General features: G+C 33.8%; 3 protein-coding genes and 1 long non-coding RNA gene across 6 annotated transcripts; 3 read left to right on the top strand and 1 right to left on the bottom strand.

Annotated features, from left to right (window-relative positions):
- The first annotated feature begins 571 nt into the window (after positions 1-571).
- On the top strand, positions 572-4,242 carry CYCB2;1 (Cyclin B2;1). 3 transcript variants are annotated; one of them, XM_011023845.1, is made up of 11 exons: positions 572-808; positions 913-1,051; positions 1,159-1,197; positions 1,532-1,577; positions 1,666-1,821; positions 1,906-2,031; positions 2,820-2,909; positions 2,994-3,215; positions 3,303-3,401; positions 3,509-3,687; positions 3,814-4,242. In XM_011023845.1, the coding sequence occupies exons 1-11, from the start codon at positions 760-762 to the stop codon at positions 3,941-3,943; spliced, it is 1,275 nt and encodes a 424-aa protein (XP_011022147.1). In that variant the 5' UTR covers positions 572-759; the 3' UTR covers positions 3,944-4,242. The 3 variants fall into 3 exon arrangements, with proteins under 3 accessions (XP_011022147.1, XP_011022146.1, XP_011022145.1); XM_011023844.1 differs by having other exon boundaries at positions 573-817; positions 916-1,051; XM_011023843.1 differs by having other exon boundaries at positions 573-817.
- A 2,476-nt stretch (positions 4,243-6,718) lies between these two features.
- LOC105124020 (phosphoserine aminotransferase 2, chloroplastic-like) lies at positions 6,719-8,456 on the top strand. The gene has a single exon (XM_011023842.1). The coding sequence runs from the start codon at positions 6,864-6,866 to the stop codon at positions 8,145-8,147; it is 1,284 nt and encodes a 427-aa protein (XP_011022144.1). The 5' UTR covers positions 6,719-6,863; the 3' UTR covers positions 8,148-8,456.
- A 2,325-nt stretch (positions 8,457-10,781) lies between these two features.
- On the bottom strand, positions 10,782-19,663 carry ATGRIP (Golgi-localized GRIP domain-containing protein). Its single transcript, XM_011023841.1, has 21 exons — positions 19,192-19,663; positions 18,696-18,811; positions 18,108-18,277; positions 17,085-17,178; positions 16,902-16,988; positions 16,696-16,776; positions 16,341-16,466; positions 15,707-15,815; positions 15,550-15,629; positions 15,157-15,285; positions 14,964-15,064; positions 14,530-14,663; positions 14,307-14,404; positions 14,114-14,233; positions 13,993-14,020; positions 13,800-13,858; positions 12,780-12,851; positions 12,665-12,712; positions 11,988-12,093; positions 11,802-11,860; positions 10,782-11,357 (listed from the first exon to the last, which is right to left on the bottom strand). The coding sequence occupies exons 1-21, from the start codon at positions 19,640-19,642 to the stop codon at positions 11,247-11,249; spliced, it is 2,379 nt and encodes a 792-aa protein (XP_011022143.1). The 5' UTR covers positions 19,643-19,663; the 3' UTR covers positions 10,782-11,246.
- Positions 19,634-20,216, top strand: LOC105124019 (uncharacterized). Its single transcript, XR_841983.1, has 2 exons — positions 19,634-19,719; positions 20,103-20,216. It is a non-coding gene; the product is annotated as an uncharacterized LOC105124019 (long non-coding RNA).
- The last annotated feature ends 353 nt before the right edge of the window (positions 20,217-20,569 follow it).

Below are 20,569 nucleotides of genomic sequence, written 5' to 3'. Positions count from 1 at the left end.
ATCATCAATTTCGATCATTATTATTGAACAATTTTACCAAATCCCGAAAATTCCAGCAAATGATGTAAAAATCTTATTAGATCCCGAATTCGATAAAACTAGCATTATCCCTCTCCACCTCCACCTCTCACCTTCCATGATTTACCCATAACATTCGCAAGTAAGAATTGAAAGGCTCTAAAAGACATGCACAAATGATGACAAACAAAAATCAAAAGGGTACTCATGGCTCCTCCGAGTGCTAAACTTGCGAGATCCTATGGGTGTGTGTGCATTAACCCTACCATTAAAGGACCCAATTACCCAGGAGAGTCCCAAGTCAACTTGACCCTACAAGAAGCCCGAAGTGGGCAAGAGCCTCTAGGAGCCAGCAAACCATACCCAACCACAATTAATCAATCATAAGCCTACAAAACTCCGATAGTTTGAAATCAGATGTGGCAAACCCACATGCATTGACAACCAGAAAATGACCGTTGTTCAGACAAACAAAGAAAGAAAGCAAGCCCTTTTTTTGCCTATGCCTAATCCAACGGTCATATTTCACTAGCCGTTAGTTTTGAAAAAAAGGGTTGGCTACACAAACCTCTCTTCTTTTATTTCTCTATCCGAGGTTGTAGATTCCAGTGCATTATTCCAGCCTCTTCTTTTAAATGCACGTATTAGTGTCAAATCTTTAAAGGAGAAGGGAAGAGACGAGGGTTTGCTTTTGTTGGTTCTTAATAGTTTGGTGTGATTAATTGTTTCTTCATTAACAAAATGGATGTATCTAATGGGAACAGTCTTAATCTCACCATCAAACCCACAGATTTTCAAGGTAAAGTAGTGAGCTTTATTGGTTCTGAACATCAAAGATGGGATGGTTTTTCAAGATCTAACATCGGTTTTTGTTTTTTTTTTAAATAATGTTAGAAGGATTAGAGATGGGTAACAGAAAGTTTGGACAGCAGATTAATAGGCAGAACAGGAGAGCTTTGAGTGTGTTGAATCAGAATTTTGTTGTAGGACAACAAGCATACCCTTGCGTTGTTAACAAGAGAGGATTGCAAGAGTAATTTCTCTTTTCTTGATATGAATTTTTAAGTTTCAGTATTGGTGTTCTGTTGATTTTTTTGTTCATTTTTCTTTTTGAAAAAAATGGGTTTCTTTTTTGTGCAGAAACCATGGTGTTTGTGAAGAACATCGACCCGTTACAAGGTTAGAAACAACAACTCTTTTCGTTTAATTTTTTTCTGTGTTGTTTGGTTGGTGAGAAAATGTAGGAAAGAAAAAAGAAACACAAATTTGAATCCTGGATCTTATAAGAGAAAACAACACTGCACGTACAGTACGAGCTCTTTTTTTAATAAGCTACTTACAGCTAGAGCTACTACTTTTTTTGGTTGAGTTTTAGACTAATAGTAACAGATTAACACAACAAAAAAAAAATCAGATTTAAACCCTTTTTGTTAGTTTTTCCAGAGTTTAGCAACCCAATAGATCTAATATTTGCTCGGAAAATTTTGATCTTGACATTTTGACCACTTTACAGGAAGTTCGCTGCTCAATTGTCAGGTACACAGCAGTATTACCACCAGGTAGAAAATGGATTTGCATTTATATGTGATGATCTTCTTTATTTTTCAAAGATAACGATGCTAATTTCTTGCAACATAATATTAACAGGAACTTAAGAAGCAGAAGCCATCGGTTCAAAGAACAAATGACTTTGGAGATTGCATATTTGTTGATGTGGAAGAAAACAGGGCATCTACCGCAGACCAACCAGTACCAATGTTCTTAGAGCAGACAGAAGCAAGGCCTGATGAAATGAACAAAATGGTATTCCATTCCTCTCTATTTCAATTCCCATTAGGAAAATGTCTTAATTCTAAAACCCATAATTGATTTGCTAAAATCTATCAGGAGGAGGTGGAAATGGAGGATATAATTGAAGAACCAATTTTGAATATTGATGATTGTGATGCAAAGAACCCACTTGCAGTTGTTGACTATGTTGAAGATTTGCACGCGTACTACAGAAAAATGGAGGTAAACTCAACTTAGAAAATAAGATTTTGGAATGTTTATGCTGTGTATATCAATTAGAAGATTAATTTTGATATGGAAGGTTGATAAAAGTACATTTCATGTAGTTAAGCTCATTTATTTTCCAACGAAACATAGGTTTAGCGATGAAAGACTCAAAGGTTGAGGCCTTAAGGAGTTCCTAGATTTGAATGTCGCTATCCTTGAAATACAGATTTCAAGAGTTCCTAGATTCAGATAATAGGATTAAGGATTGAGATATTTTTTGGTAGCTAATGCTTCTGAATTCAGTGAGATGATCTTAGGGTTTCTAGACTTGAATATAGGAAGCATTTGGTCTAGTGGTTAAAAACTAGAAGTATTTCTATGTGCCTTAGATAATAGGGGTAAGGAATGAGAGTGATAGAATGTGCACAATTGGTCTAAATAATAAAATGCCTTGATCGAGAATTCATTGGAGATATTATTTGCGGTAGCTAAAGCTTCTGAATTCAAGCTTTTATCTAACACATTAATTACTTAACTTCCTTGTGATCTACCTAAAATGGCAGGTTTAAAGATTGAGAGAGAGAATGTGCACAACTGTTCAAAAATATAAAAATGCTTTGGTCGTGAATTGATTAGAGTTGTTTTCCGTAGCTAATGCTTCTGAATTCAATTTTTGATCTAACACGTTAGTTACTTAGCTTTTTTTGTGAAGTCTTGTTAAGTGCTTGACATATAAATTGTTAAAAAAAAATCTTCAATTTCCGTTTAAATTTGATTACTAAACACAACTTAAATCTGTGCAGAATTGTAGCTGTGTATCGCCGAACTATATGATGCAACAAGCTGACATTAATGAGAAGATGAGAGCCATCCTAATTGACTGGCTGATTGAGGTATATATATGAAGTTCTACCAAATTGGTAATGTGCTGCACTGGGATCAAATGTTTGTGAATGACCATGTTTTTTAATCAACAGGTGCATGACAAGTTTGACTTAATGAAGGAGACGTTGTTTCTAACTGTTAATCTGATCGATAGATTTCTATCCCAGCAAACGGTGATGAGAAAAAAGCTTCAGTTGGTTGGCTTAGTTGCTATGCTCTTAGCATGCAAATACGAGGAGGTTTCTGTTCCAGTAGTGGGAGATTTAATTCTTATATCTGATAAAGCGTATGCTAGGAAAGAAGTCCTCGAAATGGTAGGTGTTGTTCCCTGTAAAAATGCCGAAGTTTTTAAAGTTTTACAAGCTCTCGAAAGTGAGTGGCAATAATCTCTTCTTTTGCAGGAAAATTTGATGCTTAACAAATTGCAATTTAACATGTCATTTCCTACACCATATGTTTTCATGCAAAGGTTCCTCAAGGCTGCCCAGTCTGATAAGAAGGTTAGCACATTTTACCTGTAATTTACTGGTGAAGATCGATATTTGAAAGAACATGAAATTATATATGTTTTGCCCTGACAATTGTGTCATTTATGACTTGAGAACAGCTTGAGCTGCTGTCCTTCTTCTTGATTGAGCTTTCACTCGTGGAGTACGAGATGCTTAAGTTCCCACCATCATTGTTAGCAGCCTCAGCCATCTATACCGCTCAGTGCACCATCTATGGTTTCAAAGAGTGGAATAGAACCTGTGAATGGCATAGCAACTACTCAGAAGAGCAGCTCTTGTGAGTTTCTGCTCTCTCTCGTGATACACATAGCAACTACTCAGTGATCTACCGTTAATTTCTTTATTGAAGTCGTTTATCTCATCCTTGGCTTGCTAATGACTTTAGTTTCATGCATGCTGACAGAGAATGTTCAAGATTAATGGTTGGTTTCCACCAGAGGGCAGGGACAGGGAAACTCACTGGAGTATACAGGAAATACAACACATCCAAGTTTGGATTTACTTCAAAATGTGAAGCAGCACAGTTTCTATAGCAAGGAATATGTGTACAGCTACTAACTTTACTTGATTGGGGGTGGTGGGTGGGCATTGCACACAATAATTAGCAACTTGGGTTGCTGCTGCTCTTGGGAATTGAGAATATTTTGCGTTCTACAGCCATTGTTGGTTTTTATTATGTTCTAATTGGACATATTTCTGTTTCATTGAAAACAATAATTGATGGACAGTTCATAATTATTGAAAGAAGTTTCAAATTCTTGATTGCTGCTTTAGCAGTATGAGAATTTGTGCATTATTTAATTTAATAAAAGGATGGATCTTTAAAATTAAACAGTTTTAGGTAGTCATTCTACAACATAATTGAAAGTGTCATTGACTAGAATTATTAAATGGCGATTCCATCGCGTGATGACATCATTTAATTTTGTGACGAAACATATTCATAATGATTTGTGAAAAAATTATTGATTGATTAATAATCTTAGACGATAAATTAAATTCACCTAAAGTTTCATCTCATGTTCTTGAAATTTGAATTTTAGATTTTTGAATAGAAATTTACATGCTATGAGTTGGATTAATTTTGTTTTTAATGCAAAAAAAATAATATTTAGATATTGTTAATATATTTTTTGGTATAAAATGTTTTTAAACTATGTAAAAAAATATTACTTAATTAACTTAAGAGGTTAAATATAACCTCAATTGCAAAATCAAATGAGTTCTTTATAGTATAAAAAAACTAGGATAATTAAAAAAACCTTGGATGCATGAATAGGTTTTTTAAAATATTTTTTGTCAAAAGTGAACACTCCTCTTTTCATTTTTTTTTTTAAGTTTATGATAAGTTATGTAATCTTTTTCGTTCATTCAAAACTTATAACTTATAATTGACTTCTAAAACTTAATTTTCAAAGTAAATTTTATATGAAAACAACTTAGAAACACACTATAAGAATTGTCAAATATTACTTATCAACCCAAAACACTTAAAATCACTTATAAAAATAAAAATCAACTAAATAAAAAAAATATAAATAAACCTTGATATGCTTTTGGGCATATATTAAAAAAAATTATTAAACTTTTCTTATCGAATGAAAGTCTTTAATATAAAAATTAATTATTTTGATCATCAAAATATATTTAGTCAGCAATCTTCTTTGATCCATGTTATTCATCATTTTCAATAATTTTTTATTTTTTTAGAGTGAAAAACAAATAAAATAAGTTTTTAAACCAAAATTACAATTCAAAAAACTTAAAGATCAAAACTACAACTTCAAAACTAAGGAAGATAGAAGGACTTTAAAAAATATTACATGAATTCAAAATTAATCATTTGGTTTTTCCTTAATTTATATTTTAATGTGTTTTTATTAAATTTGTTCTTTCTCTAATAAATCATATCAAGATGGTCAATAACTTGCGTTTGAGTATATCTCTTAATTATAATATAGTATTAAGTCATCATAACAAATTTTTTTTAATAAATAAAGAAAGAAAAAGGAGAATTGATGGACTCTATATAGTTAAGTCCTTCAAGTAGACAAAGAAAATTAGGGTTCATAAACATGGATAGAAATTCAATCAAAGTTAAATTTACTAAGTTAATGCATGAACATGTCATGAAATCCATCATCAATGTCCAAAGTTTTTTTGGCAACTTCAATAAGAAATTAATAAAAAAAACATTTCTATTATTGCAAAATAGAAATCCATCATCGCACTCCAAAGTTCTTTTGGCAACTTCAAAAAGAAATTAATAAAAAACAAACAAAAAGAACATATATATTATTGCAAAATAGAAATCCTAGAGAAGTTGTAACAAAGTGGTATTCTTTCGCCTTTTCCCTTGTCAACATCAAGCACCAACTCACACACACTATCAAGACTGGATCTAAGAAATGGCAACTTGTTAGCCCCTAGTAAGTGACCAAAAGATAGATCGGGCATCTTCCCGCCCACCTACCCCCGTCCGTAAAATACATGCAAAAAGACAACTAGACAAGGACACCATCCCTAATCTCTCCCCTGACTTAAAGACACCATTTCTCCTTCAACACCCTCACCAACTCCATTAAAATTTGTATATTTAGATTAAAAAAAATAAAAAAAAAATTATTTTTTTTTTGCCTATTTTCAAGGGATATTCAAATCCCATCTCTTATAATTTAACATGAACTCGTAAATTGTTAACAAAATACTAAAAGATATAATTAAATGATTGAAATCACACTCATAAAATATTATTTATTATAATAATTTATTGTATTTTTTTAATGTAACCTTTCATCATTTATTTTTAATATTAAAATAACAAGGTATAGGGTTAAATAAGTTTCATTGTCAAATCTATTATTTTAGTTGTGAGATAATAACAAATTGAAATAAATTATAATTTTTAATTTTTAATTAATTAATAATTATATATTGAATAATAAAATAAAAATAAAAATAATTTAAAATAACCTTAAACTAACATGTCAAATTTACAACTTAGATTATAAAATTACGATAATTTCATATAAAAAAATTAAAATAAAATATGAAATATAATTATTAATTAATTTAATAATAAAAAATAAATTTAATTTAAAATTAAAAAAATAATTTAAATTAATCCAGATTAATTTGTTAGGTTTATTATTCTGATTATAAAACAAATTATGATATGCATTATATTTTGTTTTATGTTAAATAATAAATAATATTTAGGTAACGAATATAATATAAACACAATAATAATTTAGCTGATAAATAATAATTATATTATAAATATAATAAGAAGTCAATCTATGATTCACATGGTCATCCCTGTTCGTAACCCTTTTTCCTTCTCCTATATATATAAAACTCTTCCCAAAGATTCCGATCTTGTACTGCAGCGAGCCACCACCAACCCCTGAAAGACAAAGTTCCCATCTTTCTTGCTAGAACTCACTCACCACCATGGCATCAAAACTAATCTTATCATCACCAAACTCTCTCCTTCTCCAAAATCCTAATCTCCAACACCACAACCATCATCTCCTCCTCAAACCCACCACCAATATGGCATCTTTCCCAAATTTAACCAATAAAGTTAAGGCCTTTTCAATCAAATGTGCAGCAACTACAGCAACCCCGCTTTCTCAAAGTCAAGATCTTGAAGAGAGAGTCTTTAATTTTGCTGCAGGGCCTGCTACTTTACCTGAGAAAGTCTTAAAAAAGGCTCAATCTGAGCTTTATAATTGGCATGGATCTGGGATGAGTGTAATGGAAATGAGCCATAGGGGGAAAGAATTTCTTTCTATTATTCAAAAGGCCGAGGCTGATCTCAGGGCCTTATTGAATATTAGTGAAGATTACGCTGTTCTGTTTCTTCAAGGTGGTGCCACTACACAATTTGCAGCCGTTCCATTGAATCTGGTGAAACCTGAAGATTCTGTTGATTATGTTGTTACTGGATCATGGGGAGATAAGGCCTTTAAGGAAGCTCAAAAGTACTCTAAACCAAAGGTGATCTGGTCAGGTAAATCTGAAAAGTACACAAAGATTCCATCTTTTGATAGTTTGGAGCAAACCCCAGATTCTAAATATTTGCATATTTGTGCTAATGAGACAATTCATGGTGTTGAATTTAAGGATTACCCAGATCCTAAAAATGGGATCTTGGTAGCTGATATGTCTTCAAACTTTTGTTCAAAACCTGTTGATGTTTCCAAGTTTGGTGCGATTTATGCTGGAGCTCAAAAGAATGTAGGCCCATCAGGGGTTACTATTGTGATAATTAGGAAAGATTTGATCGGCAATGCACAAGGGATTACTCCTGTGATGTTAGATTATAAGATCCATGCAGAGAATAATTCACTTTACAATACACCACCTTGTTTTGGTATTTACATGTGTGGTCTGGTTTTTGACGATCTTTTGGCACAAGGTGGATTAAAGGAGGTTGAAAAGAGGAATAAGAAGAAAGGTGATTTGCTTTATAATGCTATCGATGAGAGCAAGGGGTTCTATAGGTGTCCTGTTGACAAATCTGTGAGGTCATTGATGAATGTGCCTTTTACACTTGAGAAGTCTGAATTGGAGGCTGAGTTCATCAAAGAAGCTGCCAATGAGAAGATGATTCAGCTCAAGGGGCATAGGTCGGTGGGAGGAATGAGAGCTAGCATTTATAATGCAATGCCTTTGGCTGGTGTTGAAAAGCTGGTTGCTTTCATGAAGGATTTCCAGGCAAGGCATGCTTGAGTCCTCATTGATTGGATGATTGAACCCCAACATGGTGCTTTCAAGTTTTGAGACTTTGAATGCCTCCTATGAATGATTATTCTAAGAGATGTGTAACAATATGGTCTTGTGTTGTTTCCTTTATGTTTGCTTTGATCTTAGTGGTTGTTACAGTTGGGAATTGATGCAGTTTTATAGGCTGTTCTTATGGTCATGTTACTCAGTGTCAAGCTCAATTTAGCGAGATCATATAGTATCTTTTTCGTGTTTTCATTTCATTCCTCAGATTATTTTTTAATGCAATGCAATGGAGCCAAATAAATTATGATATTACATCGACATTTGAGCGCACATCTACCAGACCTGTTTTGGTAAAATGGAAATAGAGAACGAAAACATGATGTCTGAACCTTCTTGCAAAAGATAATTGTTCAAAATGCAATTCGATGTTTGAGTGTTTGAAAAGGAGCCTGGAGGAGATAATGACCTGGAACATGAGCACAGCATGCACCCATTGAACGAGTCACATGTTCCGTTTGATATCTATGTTATCATTCATCACTGAGGCCAGTTCCGAAGTAAAACTAGATCCTTTAATCGTGTAGAAACGAAGATCACATGTTGAATTGCCTCTTTACAATCCGAGGGTGAATTATTTTAATTGTTTTGGAAGCGCGGCCAGCTTGACGAAGTCCCTCTTCCGTTGTATCCCGAACAGTTGCTCCACCATCAAATTGGTATTCCCAAAAATTGTGTCTCTGTGATTTTGAACTGAGCTCCTTAGCACCCAGACGAATAAATTGGCATCTCCATGGATTCGAACCATGGATAATGGGTAAGAAAGTGGCGCAGTCGGCACTCGGACCGTTGAAATAGAGGTCCACAGCTTGAATCTGAGCATGGGCCAGAACCTTGAACCGGCTTATTTCGCTTGGTGCCCCACCATTGAAGTGGAGAATGACATCTTGCTTAATGCCACTGAAGCGCATAATTATCTCCAGCCCACCAACTCACCGACAGTCCTCAATCGCACCACGAAAACGATGTACAAACGGGGGTTTTTGTTTGGTTGAAAATGGTTTTTTGAAAATTAGTTTTTAAATTTTTTTATATTTATTTATTATTATAAAAAATGATCAATGAAAATTATTTTTTAATTAAAAATAGTTGGATTACTTTTCAGAAAAGTATTTTTATAAAAACTTTGACTGAAAAATAATTTTTGAAAGTTGTGAAAAATTTAAAAATATTATATTATTTGCTGATTATATCAAATTTGTTCCTCAAAATTTTTAATTGCTATGTATATTTTGTTTTGAATATTTGATTTTTAATTTCATCCCTTAAAATTTAATTTTTATATTAAACTTTGGTTTTTATATTTATAATTGTTATTTGCTTTTTTTCTTATTATTTTTTAATTGAAATTTTTTATCAATCAAATTTAGTCCTCATTTTTTTATTGTTACTTATTTTATTAGAAATAATTTATAAAATTATTATTATTATTTCTTTATCTTTTAATTTTTTTTATTTGTTAGATTTATATCTATTATTTTGATTATTATTTATTTTATTTGAGATAAATTTTTAAATTATATTTTTTTTTCAATTTCATTTTCATTCAATTTTTTAATTTGTAAGATTTGTTCCTCATTATTTTAATAAATATGAAAAAAATAAAACATTAATAAGTTTTTCCAACTCATTTTCTATGACATAACCAAATACTGGAAAGTGTTTTTCAATTTATTTTCTATTATACTACCAAATATTGAAAAATAATTCATTTTCTTGGAATTCACTTTTCAAAAAATTCACTTTTAAAAAAGAAACTACTTTACAACAAACAAACAGGGTCCTAGAAACTAAGAATCTCTTTGGATTTTATTTTTTAAAAAATATTTTTTTATATTATTTTAATATATTAATATCAAAAATAATTTTTAAAAAATTAAAAACATATATTATTTTAATATATTTTTGAGTAAAAAACACTTTAAAAAACAACTATAATATCAAAATTAGAGAAATATCTTACACTATACATATTGGGCAAACTCAATTTTAAAATTTAAACAAAAAAAAAATCTACCCTAGTAAATAATTAAAAAAAATTATTCAAGGGAAAAAAAAATCCAATCAATCAAAATCTAATTTATTTCTTTTCTGCTTTTGAAGAGACCATGGCTAATTTCCTCTTCTCTTTCAATCAATCTCCAGCAAGCCGACACCAAATTTCACCCAAAAATCACTAGCCACCATGCCGAACTTTCGATTTCATGTACAAGCAAGAGTGGAAAGAATAACAATGGTGGCATCGTCCTCTCAATCTTAACAGATTCACCACATCCCAGTTGCAAATCGTCGCTATTTAAAAACTGTTCTTCATCGCAGATCTTGTTGCTTCAACAATCAAATCCTATTATCTTGACCAGCCCACTTCCCACTTTTTGTTGTCCTCTAAAAATACAAGCATAGACGAGGAAATTTGAACGCGTGTATGAGGAATGATTATATTGGGATAAGAAAGAGAAAATGCAGAAGATCCTTCAAGTTTGAAAAATTAATAATGAAAAGGAATTAAGTTTTTCAAGAAAGTGCAGCGTAACCTTTTTTCAAAACAGTGTAAAAGATGACAGTCAAGAATCTGTGTATCAAACACATTCTCCAAATAGTGGCAGAATCTCTATATTGAAACAAAAACGCAATTTCGTGTTCCTCAATTACTGTTCTTGCATATAGTTTCGAAACATGCTTTCAAGTTTCACCTATACAATGAATAAAAAAAAATGGAAGAAAAGAAGTATAGCAGGGGGGAGTTTTTAGCCTGCCTAGCTTCATGACAGACCATCCGAAAAGCATAACTGGGTAATGACAAGATGTGGTTCCTCCCTCTCTTGATACTTAACGCGTGTTATTTTCTTGTAGCTGTTCTTTTACAATATCTAACCAGTATTGTTGCAAAAAAATTTGCTGTGCACAAAAAGAATACATGATCCAGCCACGGCAACATCTCGGCTACGAATTGAATCTGCTGGCGAGCAGCCGCCGGCACTTCACTTTGATAGCAGTTGTAGACAGTTCAGTAAAAGAACTGTGTGGGTGTAATTTCAGCTGTTATGAAAATGAGAATCTCGAGAAAAGAGACAGACCGGATCCTGGAGTGTCACTTGCTGGGCTTGGTGGAACATCAGTAGATGCACGGTATGCTTGTTGACATTTTTGCACCTGTTTTTGCAATCAAAAGTAGAGAGCGAAATTTGATAAATTTGAGCCAAGGTCACAGACAGAAAAAGGACTTTCCTAGACACAAGGACCATGTGAGCAATGACTTGATTTGGTCAACAAATGGCCTGTGTAGTACTTGCACATCTATATTCTAATATGGATGGTTTTTCAACTACCGTAAAGCTTTCCCTTTTTTCATCAAAGAAAAACAGCGAACCAAAAGGTTCGCTTCTGAAGTAAATATACAACACACACACATACATTTAAGGCAGCAAGGAATCAGCACTATTTTTGGTGATTCTTACGTAAACATGTGCATTAAAAAAAAACAAGAAGAAATTGGGTAGCTAGTTTATGTTCTTCAGATGTCAAGACATCACAACATTACACTTACTAATTCCCGAACCAAAACAGCATAACAATAAGCAGAAAGAGAAATTTCACCTCTTCAGGACTAAATTGAAGAAGCATTGCCACAACAGGCAGGAGAGCTTCCACTTCTCCTGTTCAAATAAATTTAATACCATTAAACTTCCTAGCATCACTTGTGTCTCAATCATTCCATCAAAAGGAGAAAAGAAAATTAACAAATTTAGAATTTTGTGATTGATGACAATTCAGCCCAGGTACCTGTTTCAAGAAGCTTCAAGATGACATTTTTTAGATATGTCAAATCTACACCATCTCTTTTCTGCGTTCTTTCCATGTTGCGAAGCTCAGTCTTCAACATTGCTTCCTGCGCATCAAGTTAAAAACATTCCATTATAGTAGTAGTAACAACAAACAGTTATCACAACAAGAAACAAAATCATGACCCAGCATATCTTAGCATGATACCCAAGTATTTTCACTACACATATTCTCCTTTTCCCTAATCATTTTGGCTTATCCAATCAACAAGGTTTAAGTGCTACTTACTAAGAATTGACTGACAAACACTTCCTACTTAACATTGAGTTTTATTTGGGGTCACATTCACTGTATATCATAAGCTATATAATCTTGTCTTTCTGACAATAAGAAACAACTTATTTTTGGAATCTTTCCAAGTAACTTTTGCTTTTAGTCAGATTGCTCATTTGATGTGGTAGGCAAAATCTCACCACTGATTGAATTTTCAGCATACCAGGAATCTTAGCAAGCTCCGTAAATCTTTTCTAGTGTAACTTCTCATAAATGCTTTAAATTATTCTTGTCACCAGACCATTCACCATCTCAATACTTTCACCTTGACCATACAGATTTGATAAAGAAATTTTCTCAGCACATGTACCCAGTTAAATGAGCAAAATCAAACTTTTCAATACCTGTTGGCCGTGCAGACGATTCTCCCGTTCAAGTTCCTCAATCTCCTCCTAAATAGAACAGCTATCAGAAAATTCACCATACGATAATAATTGAAAAAATCCACATATAACATACTTGAAGTGCCAAAATATGCCGCTGAGATTGTGCTAACTCTTCCTCTCTCTGAGCTTGTTGCCTTGCCAATAGCTGAAATTTAGTAAGAGATTATTACAAAGCTATTTAGTGGGCAAATTGAGTCCTGACAAGGAAATGGGTGGAAAAAAAGGGCAAATGGCACATTGAATTGAATAAGTGAATAATGGTATATGAAGAATAACATGACGATTCAAGTATCTTGTTTAATCATCAGCAAAATCATTACTACAAGTTATAGCTTATATTTTCAAGTCCTTCACGCTTATTAACTGTGTATATGACAAGAATGGGAAGATGGCTTTCCAGGTACCAGAAATGTACAAAATACATCACAACTATGCAAATTCCATATCCAAACAAACAAAATAGTTAGAACTTTAAATGAGTTTCCCCGGTAAGTGTTCATTTACAGGAATAACTTGCGTGTTCACACTCGTGCTTTGAATAATCAAGGATATCAAACAGTATCCACAAAAGTTGCACAAAGAAAGGCAAGCACCAGGATCCATCTAAGAAACAACCCTTATGGGATAGGATAGTTTTCCTGTCTTCCTTGGGTGACATCCTTCTTTGGTATTCCATACAGACAATTGCAGTGGAGTGTCATGATATTCGGCAGGATTGCACTGCTCTTTTATGATATTCCTTTTAATTTCATTACATGGAGAACATTTTATTCTTCATCATGCTTTGGTAGTTAATTTTGCCCTGTTTATATAATATTCTTTTATCTAGATGAATACCAAGCATGGTAAAGAGCAACTCGTCGAGAATGCTAGACTGGGATCATGAAAAAAAAAGGCTAGTAAAGAACACAAAAATGCAAGTAAATCATCACAAGTATTCAAAATATATTAATCAATGTGTCCTCCAGTAATCTTTGAAACAAGCTTGTGCCTGTTCCAATGAAGTTTTACTCATGTCATGCTTGCCATGATATCACACTTAACAAGATTATTGCATATAACAATGACAGTTCTAAGAAAAAGATGTTTCTACCAGAATCTGCTGTTCTGCTAAGGAGGTGCTTAGATTTGCTCCATCTTGTTTGTGCATGGCTGAAAACACCAATTCAAAAGGGATAGGTTAGAACCTAACCAACATAAAATAATAGAAAACCTTCCCCACTATGGCAGAAAAGTACTACTTCTAACTAAAATGAGCGGAAAAGGCAAAGGAAATATCTGTATACCTGTGATGCTATCATCGCTATGATCAACCTGAGACACATGGTGAGATTACAAATTACATAACAAACCATTTCATCAGAAAAGGGCTAAGCTCTACATATATTGAAAGAAAAAAAGACATACACGGGGTCTTGATTCCATTGACTGATGAAGATTCCTGTTGGAGTCAACAAGTCTAGATATTTCTTTATCTTTCTCCTCCATCATTCTATCAGCGAGTTCCCGGAATGAATCATGCTCTTCCTACAATATATGAATCCAATTAATCAACAAAGAGAACGAATAAAGCTTACATAAACATTGGAATAAAAGTTACCTTAAGTTTTTTATACTGTAGTTCGAGCTCTTCTAGTTCTCTCTGTATATCTTGTCCAGAAGGCACTTCTTTTTCTGCTTTCAGGGCTTCACATCTCACTGTCAGTTTATCATTCCAAGTACAAATTTAATTCAATGCTTAATCATATGCATCTTGTGAGGGCAAAGGAAACCATAGGAAGTAGCAGGGTAAAAGATTCTCAAACCAAACATGGACATATTACATCGCCATGATTCTTCCAAATTCTGAAGGTTTATTTTCCATGTTTCTTTCTCTGATTGGAGATGAACATTGGCTGAATCAAGTTTTGTTTCTAAGCTCTTTATCTGCTGCATGGCATTGCTAAGAGCTGCATCTCTGAAACAGTTGCAAAACTGAACAGTTTAAGAAAAGTCCTCACACTTGTATACAGCAAAAGAATGTTGCCAAATAGCATTGAATACAAAACCAACAAAAAAAGAGAGAGAGGGATGGGGCAGTTTTTGTAATCAATCATGCCTATCAAGCATAAAGCAGCAGTTTGAAGGAACTGCATCAATTTCTGTGATTACACATTAAATAAACAATTACAACAGTCACACAAACTCACACAAATAGAAAAAAAGCAGGGATTGAACAAAGGGAGATCTTATAATGAAGCTTTGAGCAACAGCTTACCTTATGGCAAGTTCTTTATCATGATTAGCCAATGCTTCCTGAAGATCTTGAAGAGCCTTGTCCCTTTCTACAGATGCCAATGATACTTCTGTCTCAGCTTCCTACAGAAAAAAAGCTTTATAATTTAATATCACCAGTCACCTCAAATTATACCCTCCATAATACTAATTGAAGAGAAATCTTAGGCATGTACTTTCAGTGCTTCCTCAATAGCTTTAAGTTGTTCAGAGTCCATAGCTGCGGCCAGCTCTGCATCCTTCTTCTGAAGAAGTGTATGAGCACGGACCTTATACGAGGAAAATTCACTTTCAAGGCGGTTGACCTGCAAGTATAATCAATGAAATAATATAAAAGAGGACAGATACGAACATCAAAATCTATGCAACTTTATGTTACTGACGAGTTTGTCTCAGGAAAGTATAACTGATGTGATGATATTCCCACATGACAGGTTTTGCTTTCTGAGTTCTGACTATTAACTAACTTATGTTAAAAAGTCCAAATTCAGTCATCTCCCTCATGTATTACAAAAGTCTTACTAGCTGACTAGCTTACTAATAAAGTCTAATGAAAAAACACTTGGTACCTCCTCTTTGACAGCCAATAGTTCAGCATCTTTTTTACTTAGCATCTGGCTTTGGACAGACACTTCTAATTCCAGTTGACCTGCCAGTTCACAAAGCATGAATATCCACTCAATCATCATGAAAATAGATGAAATTAACCATAGCACTGAGATGTACCTTTCATTTTGGTTGCTTCAATTTCAGCACGTATGTAATTCCTCTCAGCTATTTCCAGCTTTGTTTTCAGTGCCTGGGAGGCAGCTTCCCAACTCTCCTTTTCTTTCTCCTGAAATCATAACAGTTGTAGAAATGAACTCAAGTATACATAAACATGTGCGTGTATGAGTGTGCACTCACCCAATACACGTACTAGAAGAAAGAAGGAATGTAGTCCTAAATAAATGACATTTTGCTCCATTATGACAGTTCATGCACCACATCTTCTGATGGGTGCCTTGCACCCTGGTATAGCGATGGGAACTTAAATGAAGATTATCGGTGCTTTACTAGTCTACTTGTTCCGTGGTCTCAACATAAGTACATGCATTTTGATCATATGTGCAACATCAAATTATGATATAAACAGTTCGCGGAGGTTAGAGATCTCAGCCTAAGACATTTAGAACACAATCAACTTTACTATATGAGACATGAACAAGGGAAGACAATTTCGAGCAATCCATCATGAAGACCACTAACATTTTACTGGATTTCACACAAGAGGCTCAATGGTTCATGCTATGGCATTTAGGGGGGGAGGGGAATTAATCTTCAAGTTTCTTAATTACTCATCATAAATTTCAGTTCATACATGCTCGTGTTTTTGATGAGCAAGCTCTCCTTTTACACTTTCCAAAGCAGCTCGTAACCGTGCTGTCTCACCACTTGAGGCTGCATCCATCTCTGCAATCTTAGACTCTTTCTCTGCAACTAGAACCTGCAAAATATATCACTTCTTAGTGGAACTCATCTTTCTGAAAGCCTAGATAAAACTAGTGCATATTACACATTTTAAGCCAGATGTGATCCCTTTGAACGGTGAGTTATCACACATGTAAAATGTGAAGATCAAAAAACACAAGATCATAACTCATTATATGCAGCTACTCTTTGAATTCTTAAACGGAATTAAATAAATACAAAACCATAAAAAGGAGAAGTCTCACCTGCAATTTGGATATAGTTTCAGCAGCCTTGTTCCTATCTGTCAAGGCATCAGCAATTTGGCCTTCCAAGTTCTCTATATTCTGATGAAAAGAAATAAACAGGAGTAAAGTTAAGACATACTTTGTACAAAATAATAGCACAAAGAAAACCATCCTATCTTTGTATTAAAAAAGAATTTATAGTCAAGGCATCTGAAACAAATTACTTTCTGATGTTTAGCAGAAAGCTCAGTCATTGAAGCTTGTTTTTTTTCTTCTGCAGATTGTAGCATCCCTCGCATGTCTTCCAACATCTGAACATAATGAACATAATGCAAGTAAATGGGTTTTCAAAGCCTTGCTTTTAGCATAAGCAATCAAGCAAACATATAAGCATGTCTAACCAGTACCTGTTCTTTCTCTAAAAGCGTTTGTTGCAAAGCCTCAAGAGCACTTTCTTTAGGTTGCAATGAACAGCGTAATTCCTCAATATTGTCACGGAGTCTGTACATCAATACATTTTTTTTTTTTTTTGGAAATATTTAGAAAGTAAAATTGCATAATACTGAATGTGAATGTTTTCAAATATCAAAGTAGAAAGTTGTGCTCTTTAATCCACTAATGGAAAGTTGTTGACTGAAATTTAATGCGGAAAGAAAGTCACTGGTTTCAGTCTAGCATGCAGATGCATTTATGATGCCTCATAATTTCTATTGAAGGACAACAAGACAGTCTGCAATGATCATGCAACATAAGTTATTTATAATCTGTTTACAATATTCAATATGTAATTGAACCTGGCTCAGAAAGAGATGAATAGACACTCAGGAGAATTTGGGGGTCTTCAAGCAAGAGGTTGGATCAGCATGGGCTAAAATCAGCAGAGGCTCGATCCCAACTGCTGGGAAAACTAAAAGAGCACATGAACATGCACAAGCATACACAGATAGGAAGAGGGTTTTAGATCCACTGAATAATAATGCCTTTTCTTTTCACAAGGCAAACTTCCCATGAGGTCAGGGGGGAGCAATTTGAAATTTTTTTTTTTTTTTTTTTTTGGTTTCCTGAGCAAGAGATCAAATCACTAAAAACTGAACTCAACAAAAACCTCCAGACTGCTTGGAGAAAAGAAGAAAAACATGTTCCGGCACATAATCCCAGAGAGAATTTAATTCAGTTGGAGTTAATTCAGCTCTTCATGAGCAAATAGCATGGGAAGTTTTGGGATGGATTTGGGATGGGAGAACCACTGGATATCAAATTTAGACAGTAGCATGCAAAAAAGTCAGGCTACACTATCTTCTCCCATAAAATACACCTATAAGCACATGGACAGTGCAACATTTTGATATTTATGTACAAATCAATCTCAAAATAAGTTTCCTTCAAAAAGGGATAAATAAACCTTAGCATGTAGGTGATTAAAGAATTACTTATTGTTTGCACTTCTTAATTGTTGTCTCTCTGCATCCATTGCCTTCAATGCTTCATTTGCTTGTTGTCTTGTGCGCTCCAGCTCTTGCTTTAGAGATGACTGTTCTGATGATGCTTGCTTAGCAGCTTCATTTGCATCACGAAACCGGGCTTCAAGGTCATCTTTTTCCTGAAAATGACAATCTCCAAACAGCATCTGAACTCAGTTTCTGCAGGTGCTCATTCATTCATTCTTTCTCTCTCTTTTTGTCTTTTTCTTTCTTTTTTCTTTTAGAACATAAAAATCCAACTATATGCATATGTGCTTTCATGTGTTAAGTTAGTATAAATTGCGCTTCTAAATGTTACCTATTAGCACGCATGCACACAAGAAAAGTAGACTATAAATGACATAGGAAAATATGCAATTCTCATTGATGGGCATCTTAACATCTAAATTTGGAAAGATAACATTGCAAATAGTATCTGTCTATCTCTACCTCTCTCCCCTTCTCCTTTCAAGATAAATGATCACATTATCTTTAAGAACAGTATAACAGCATCATAAACAAGTAAACCACAACAAACAATCCAAAGAAAGAATTTACCTTTTGAACCTCTTGAATACGTTGTTTTGCTCTTTTATGAAGCCTTTGAAACTTTGAATCAAGTTCAGTATATTTCTCCTCGCGTTCTTTGATTTCTTGATCCAATTTCTGTTTAGCTATGCAAAGAAACCATAAAATGCATTTAGATGAGGGCAGGTAAAGATATAATGATATCATTACACAAACTACAGAAATGTGATCATGAAATTATAATAACCTTCCATTCCCTTTTTAAGATTTCTACGAGGCAAACCAGATCTCAAGTCTCTAGCACCTGGCTATTATGTTCATTTCTCTATCATAGAATTGGTTCTCTAAAGATATTAACACAATTACAAATGTGTTAAGAATATAAACGGTGGAGGAAGTTTTCACTATGAAACAACATTATTTAAGCTGGCAAGTTCTTCACTAATTGAGCAGACAATCTAAGTAAAAAAGACTCCATTGGATAGATTTTTAAAATCTCCAAATAAACAAGGGGGGGAAATCTGACCTTCAGCAAGCTTCAAGGAAAGCTCTTGGGCTTTCGCATCTGCCTCAGAGTACTCCTCACGGAGATGCTCCAAAGCAATCTCTGCTGCTCCCCGTGTCTGTTTTTCCTCATTAAGTTCTCTATTCAAAGACTGGATCTTTTCACGTAATTCTTTCACATCAGCGGACTCCCCACTTTCCTGACTACTTTCTTCTGCTTCCTGCTGGGACTTCAATCCCTCAAAGTGAGACTTGAAGAACTCGTTCTGAAATTTCAGCTCAATAACCATCTGCAAAAGCTGCTCATTCGTGCTCTCTTCCAGCACATTGCCATCATCACACAGCCCATTTTCCTTCAATACATTCCCATTAATATGCACATCACCAGCCATCTGTTTCTCCAACTTTGAGGGAGAATCTTCAGTTTTACTCTCCAGCATTTCACCGACACTGCTATTTTCCTCCGTCGACATTATCCTACTCTATATAAATTATCACCAAGCAACAACTCCAAACCCTCAAATCTTCAAAAACACTCAAAAAAGCCTAAGCAAAATAGAAGCAGAAAAATACTAATGAGAACGACATGAACGAACGGAAGAAAAAAATAATCAATAATAAGTTAGGGTCTCTTGAACTAAATAACAGAAAAAATAACAATAGTAGAAAAAGTAAAGGAGAAATATGAACAGGCGTGGCATTAATAGAGATCCAATGCTTACAGAAACAAAAGTGGTAAATTATTATTATTATTATTATGATTATTATGAATCTAAATCTAAATCCCTCAATATTACAATTTCACTCCATAAAATGGAAGCCATCACTCTCTGTTTCATTATGTACAGTACAGTTGTTTGATAAAAATTATGCAAACAAATGAGAGAACCTAAACCCTAAACAAAAAAGAAGAAGAAAATTGTACCAGTGAAGGAGGAGGAGGAGGAGGAGGCTTGCTTGATTTGGTTCGCTGGAGAAGAGATCTGGAGAGAATTATGAATAAAAATCACTACTAATTTGCGATTTGAAGAGCACTGTGAAGAAAACTGACATCACAGAGGAGATGTTGTCGGTGATGATGATGATGATCACACGCAAGAGTCCAGGCCGGATTATTACCCAACGTTACCGTTTTATCCCAAGCTCTCTGCCATTTTTTCGTTTTCAAGGTTCTCTCTTAGGAAATATTGATGCTGTGTTTCTTCTGGTTAAAACTCTTTTCTGACTGAGTGACGTAACTTTTAGTTTTTGTTTAAAATTGTTTTTTTTTTCAAATGCATTAAAATAAGTTGTTTATATTATTTTTATATTAATATATTAAAATAATAAAAAAAACATTATTTTAATTTCAAATACTCTTAAAAAACACTCAGAGTAATTTTAAATGTCAATATATAGAT

Source organism: Populus euphratica, unplaced genomic scaffold (assembly GCF_000495115.2).
Source record: "Populus euphratica unplaced genomic scaffold, PopEup_1.0 scaffold12.1, whole genome shotgun sequence".
NCBI classification, from domain to species: Eukaryota; Viridiplantae; Streptophyta; class Magnoliopsida; order Malpighiales; family Salicaceae; genus Populus; species Populus euphratica.
This window is presented reverse-complemented; position numbering and strand designations above follow the sequence as displayed.